Source organism: Tachyglossus aculeatus, chromosome 22 (assembly GCF_015852505.1).
Source record: "Tachyglossus aculeatus isolate mTacAcu1 chromosome 22, mTacAcu1.pri, whole genome shotgun sequence".
Taxonomy (NCBI): domain Eukaryota; kingdom Metazoa; phylum Chordata; class Mammalia; order Monotremata; family Tachyglossidae; genus Tachyglossus; species Tachyglossus aculeatus.
In genome coordinates, this window is record NC_052087.1 from 41,379,596 (window position 1) to 41,385,595 (window position 6,000).

The 6,000-nt window shown below is 37.5% G+C and overlaps 1 protein-coding gene across 2 annotated transcripts in view; it reads left to right on the forward strand.

Moving 5' to 3' along the window:
- TMEM41B (transmembrane protein 41B) overlaps positions 1–5,782 on the forward strand; it is a 30,231-nt gene extending 24,449 nt beyond the window's left edge. For both annotated transcript variants that reach the window (XM_038764606.1, XM_038764607.1), the window contains exons 6-7: positions 1,746–1,884; positions 3,263–5,782. In XM_038764606.1, the coding sequence (XP_038620534.1) occupies positions 1,746–1,884; positions 3,263–3,432 (309 nt within the window). In that variant the 3' untranslated portion in view covers positions 3,433–5,782. The remainder of the gene's footprint in view (positions 1–1,745; positions 1,885–3,262) is intronic.
- Positions 5,783–6,000: the final 218 nt, after the last annotated feature.

A 6,000-nucleotide genomic window follows, 5' to 3' on the forward strand; every position in this document is an offset into this window, starting at 1 on the left:
CTTCTAGTGCTAACCTTCTCATGGTGCCTCAGTCTCACCCATCTTGCCACCGATCTCTGGCCCACATCCTGCCTCCGGCCTGGAACGCCCACCCTCCTCTTATCCGACAATCACTCCCCCCTCTTTAAAGCCTTATTGAAGGCACATCTCCTCCAAGAGGGCTTCCCAGACTAAGGCCCACTTTTCCTCATCTCCCACTCCCTTCTTCGTCACCCTGACTAGCTCCCTTTGCTCTCCTCCCCAGCCCAAAAGTACTTATGTATTTATCTGTAATTTTGTTTGTTTGTATTGATGTCTGTCTCCTGCCTTCTAGACTCTGAGCTCTTTGCGGGCGGGGAATGTCACTGTTTATTTTTGTATTGTGCTTTCCCAAGCGCTTAGTACAGTGCTTGCTACTGATGTGTGTCTACTTGTTTTGTTGTCTGTCTCCCCCCTTCTGGACTGTGAGCCTGTTGTTGGATAGGGATTGTCTCTATCTGTTGCCAAATTGTACTTTCCAAGTGCTTAGTACAGTGCTCTGCACACAGTAAGCGCTCAAATACAATTGAATGAATGAACGCTCTGCATACAGCAAATGCTTAATAAATACAATTGAATGAATAGCAGTCAGGTAGGGCAGTTGTTCTGCCTTGGGCTCTGAGAAATAATAGCAATAATAACGATATTTAAGTGCTTAGTATGTGCCAAGGACTGTGCTTAGCATAGGGGTAGATGGAACATCATTAGGCCAGACATAGCCCTTGTTCCCCATGGAGCTCACAGTCTAAAAAACTCTGCTCCTCTAACCACATTGCCTGATGGCTCTTTCTGGTTTTTGTACTGACCATGCCCTTGTCCTTTATAGTTGTTTTAGTGTTTTATTGTTTCATCTTTCCAGACATATCTGTCACTGGTCACCTTTCCCTCATTTATCCTTAAATTATGAGCCTCTTGGGGGTCAGAGTCCATGTTGGGGAAGCAGCGTGGCTCAGTGGAAAAGAACACGGGCTTTGGAGTCAGAGGTCATGGGTTCAAATCCCCACTCCACCAATTATAAAGCTGTGTGGCTTTGGACAAGTCACTTCACTTCTCTGTGCCCCAGTTACCTCATCTGGAAAATGGGGATCAAGACTATGAGCCCCCTGTGGAACAACCTGATCACCTTGTAACCTCCCCAGTGCTTAGAACAGTGCTTTGCACATAGTAAGCGCTTAATAAATGCCATCATTATTATTATTAGTAGTATGTCTAATTCTTGTATTTATTTTTCCCAGGATTTATAGTAGAGTGCTTTGTACATAATAGGTGCTTAACAAATACTATTACTATTATCAACTTTTAGCCTTTCTTGCAGAAGCAAGTGTAAACAAAGCATATCAGTCATCTTTGACGGATGAATCCATCATTATCATTATTGCTGTTTGCCCATTAAAGTTTTGTTTATTACAGTATTGCCCTCTTAAAAAAATATGACATAAAAAGTCCGTGGAAAAAAATAAGAATTTTTGGAACCCCTAGTGTTTTCAGGAAGTATTCACTGGTGCTGCTTGTTAATTGCAGCTGCTAATTGTTTTATTATCTGGTCATTTGAATTCCCTTTTGTTCATTTCAGCCAGTTAAAAAAACAGCATGCTCTTTCATGTCCAGGCGCTTTCAAGTTAATTTCTATTATCAGTACTACTGTATGAAATGTATAGTTTCAAAGCAAAATTAATTTCCAAGACAAGGTTTATCTAAATTTTGTATTTCTTTCCTTTTCATTGCAGGTTGAACGGCACAGAGAACATCTCATTAACTACATAATATTTTTAAGAATCACACCCTTTCTGCCTAACTGGTTTATCAACATAGCATCGCCTGTAATAAACGTACCATTGAAAGTATTTTTCGTTGGTACTTTTCTAGGTAAGGTTTTTGGTTAGTTGAGTGTATTTATCGACCACTTTCTCTGCCTACAATAAATAATATTGATGATGATGAAAACAACCTGCAGATTTAGTTTGATTTAGATTGTTTGCCTGGTTAGGCATTTTTGATGTTCAAAGTTGGGAGAATAGCACCATCTATTGGAAATGACTCTTTTAAGATAATTTAGTTTGGCATTAGGAAGAAAGTCTGGATGATATTAGTATTCTGGGGGGGAAATGCCAAAGTTTTCATTGAATTTATCCACTTACTCCTTCCCCATCCTCCCTCATTGCGGCCTACAAACTACTTTACCTTGGATATAAATATTGGTGCTTCATAGGAGGTAGTGGGCACTTCTTCCCCAGTGATCTTGTGCAGCCATTTAGGTCACTTGAACTTCTGAAGGGCCCTTCTAGGAAGAGGATTCTACTTATGATCGCTGTCATTTCCAGAAGAGACTGAGCTACTTTTGGTTTCCTTTAACTTAGCAAACTATTTTTGTTTATAAGAAAGAACTGGTAGAAAAACATACTTCAGATTTCTTATTGGGGAAAAAAATTAAGTAACCGTAGTTTTGTAGACAACTTCAACTTCTCTACAGTGTTTTTTTAATTAACTTAAACCCTTATGTGGGAATTTGCTTAGGTAGTATGTAATAATATAACTCTGTCCTTATCGTAGTTCAGGCAAAGCTCAGAAATTTTCCCCAGGTGTTCAGTAAATGACAGACAGGAATTCTTTGTTTATATTTTTAAGGAAGTCTCAGCACAAGCAAGGAAAACTGCATTGATTTATAGCTTGTTTCACTCCAAGTTCCCAGCGGAGACCACTGTTCCCCCAAATAACCCTTAAACACATAGACTATAAATGTATATTTGATTGGGTATTTAAACCTCTCACCTCTCCTTGCCGATTTCTTTTCTCCTACCTCTCACCTGTCTTAGGACCGGGATTCTGTTCTGTCCTTGGGAAGCCAGTTCCACTAACTGTGATTTCTAGTTATTTTACATGGAATTCTTTGGCAGGTTATTTCAGCGAACTCCCAGATAGAATAATCCTTTTCACTTTTCTTCTGGGGCTACTGCCTGATTCTCAATTCTTAATTGAAAATCTGAATACGTGGTTTCCATACAATTTATCTTTTCCTCTTTTGGTAGCAATACAATTGAATTATAATTCCGTTTGATTCTACCAAATACTAGTACTACGAACAGTCTCATAGTTGGCTTATGAACTGCTCATAGTAAATACTCAAGAATAATGCCTTATGACTTTGTTAATTTTCTTTAAAAGTTCATGGGCAAGATTTTGTTCCCAGGTAAATAACTTTTGTATGGCTTTCACCAAAAGTTTCTCTTTTTTGTTTTTATTTTAGGTGTTGCACCTCCATCTTTTGTAGCGATTAAAGCAGGAACAACGTTATACCAGCTTACAACAGCTGGAGAAGCAGTTTCTTGGAACTCAGTATTTGTTCTCATGATTTTAGCTGTTATCTCAATTCTGCCAGCCATCTTCCGAAACAAACTTAAGCAGAAGCTTGTGTAAAGATCACTTGAATTTTAATTTCATGTACTTCATCTCAGGATCAATGCTTCTATGTTTTGTGTTTGTTTCATCAACTCTTCAGCAGAGTGAAAAAGAGGGAGTTGTAGTGAATAAAAATCTTTTCCTTCAAAGGACACTTTCTAAGAGCCAAGGAATTATGTTCGGAATACCTGCACAAATTTTTGAAGCCAACGATTAATTACTTCTAAGGGGGAAGAGGAAGCAAGGAATTTGAGAAACAAAATTTAAAACTAGAGTCACCTACTGCTGACTTGCGGTAGACTAATGTATTTTGAATGATATCCTGTGATCAGTATAAATGGCAGGCTGCAGAGAACGATTCATCTGAACATTGTATCCAGTTTTTTGTCCTATAATGCCACAGATTTGCTTGTACAAATTTACCCCATCAATTTCTGACATAGATTTATGTAGAACGGGTGAAGTGTTATGTTTTCCCTCTATTCTTCCATGAAAAAAAAAAATCGAATTATAATTATAAAATTTCTCTCCCTCCTAAATTTTGAGGTGATGGCTTGTTTTAGAGTGTCTTGGCAGAGAGAAACCTTTATTTCCTAACCTACCACTAATTTGGATTAATAGATATGATCAATAGCATAGTTATTTTTTTATTCTTAAAGTTTATAATGGATCATTCAGAAATTTTAGATTCAGACTTCGGCTTGTTTTAATTTATTTTTAAGTTTTGCTAATATGCTGTCTGTGCCTGTATATGGTGTTCACAGTGCATGACTAATTCTAATTAAGATATCCGAATTTTGCTGTTCCCTTTTCAAATCTGAATAAGGACGAAATGTGTTTCCAAGTGCTTACCACTTTGAGCTATTTGAAAGGTTGAGAAATGAGTTTATTTTCCTTTTGGAAAAGAGACTTTGTGCCAGTACCGCACTTAACTGGCTAAATGTAGTTAAATGGTTAACCAAATCATTATAGCAATCTTATGTCACCTCACTAATTTATTAGGCTGGTCCTTAGCCTGCACTGTCGGTTCTTTTCCCTTTGGGGATCATTTAGGTGATGCAGTTTCTGAAACAAGTGCTCTGAACAATCCACTGAATAAGATACATATCATCGTTTTACAGATGGAACCCACTGTAATTAATTTGCCCACGTCAGACTAACAGCAAATGTTCAGCCGGTTGCTCTCCGTCTTTTAATGCGTCGGATTGAGGGGAATCACTTGTATGAAACAATATAATATCCATTTTGGTCCTTCAGGAGCTTGTCAGGTTGAAAACTATTTTAAGTGCAGGAAAAATCCATTCATACTTCTTGCTGCGAAAGGTACTACCATCTTTAAAGCTTGTTTTCTGTAATATACGGATTGATTAATTTTTTTCTATCACAGTATTAAATGAAGTTATTGTAAATACACAAAGTATATTGATTAATGCATATTCTTATGTGAACTTTTTATGTTAAAACGAGCTATTTTTATTTGCAATCAGAGTATTCTTTCCTACAAGAGATCACACTACTGAGCTATAAATCAAATGCTTTTTACAAAAGTAGTTCAGAAGCCTACATTCTCTTTGGACAAGATTCACAAAAACACCACCCTTTTAAATGAGATCTTATTTAAAAGAACAATTTACCAGTCTTTTTAACAACAATTCCTGAGTTTCGATGGATCTGTTTTGCTGCTGAAATATCAAGTGCGTTTCCAGTGGCTCACCCCACCCCTTCAGTTGCTTCCTTTTCCCCCAAGCACTTAGTAGAGTGCTCTCCACAGCGCTCAGTAAGTACCACTGATTGACTCCCTCTTCCAGTGTCCGTTCTCTGTTCAGTAAAGAAGCTATTTGGGATTCTAGATCCTCTTCTCCAGACATACAGACTGACTTCCAGTCAATGACTCCGGTTTCACTTTAGTGGCCAAGTAGATGAAATTGAGCAGGTTTCAAAAAAAAATGCAGTTTGTAGTCATAATATTTATTATGTGCTTACTGTGTGCATGGCACTGTACTAAGCACTGGGAGGAACCACACAAATAGGAAGTAAAAGAAAAGTATTCTAGTGGTATCTGAACCAAAGACTTGCTTTAAGAAAAGGCAAAATTTAGTAAGACCAGAGTTGGCCACAGTTTGACTCCTAAATAAAAGTCCTGGATTAGAGCAAATGGGGAGGTAAGCAGATCTGATAGGGAGCTGAGTACATGCAATATTTAGATTTTATGCTTTTTTCCACTAATTTATCTGTGGTGGCGTTTTACTTTTGTAAACTATTTACAAGATGCTATGACTTAATGTAAACTAAATGATACTGTGTTTGAAAATAATATAACATTATGGAAACTTAAAAAAATAAATGGAGTTAATTGGAGAGAGCAGCTTAAAAAAAGCATCGGGTGAAAATGCACTTTCCTTCTTCCTATCATTATTATTATTATTTGTGGTATTTGTTAAGCACTTACTATGTGTCAGGCACTGTACTATGAACTGGTAATACAAGCTAATCAAGTTGGACACAGTCTGTGTCCCACAATGGGCTTACGGTTTTAATCCCCATTTTACAAATGAAGTAACTGAAGCACAGAGGAAGTGAAGTGAC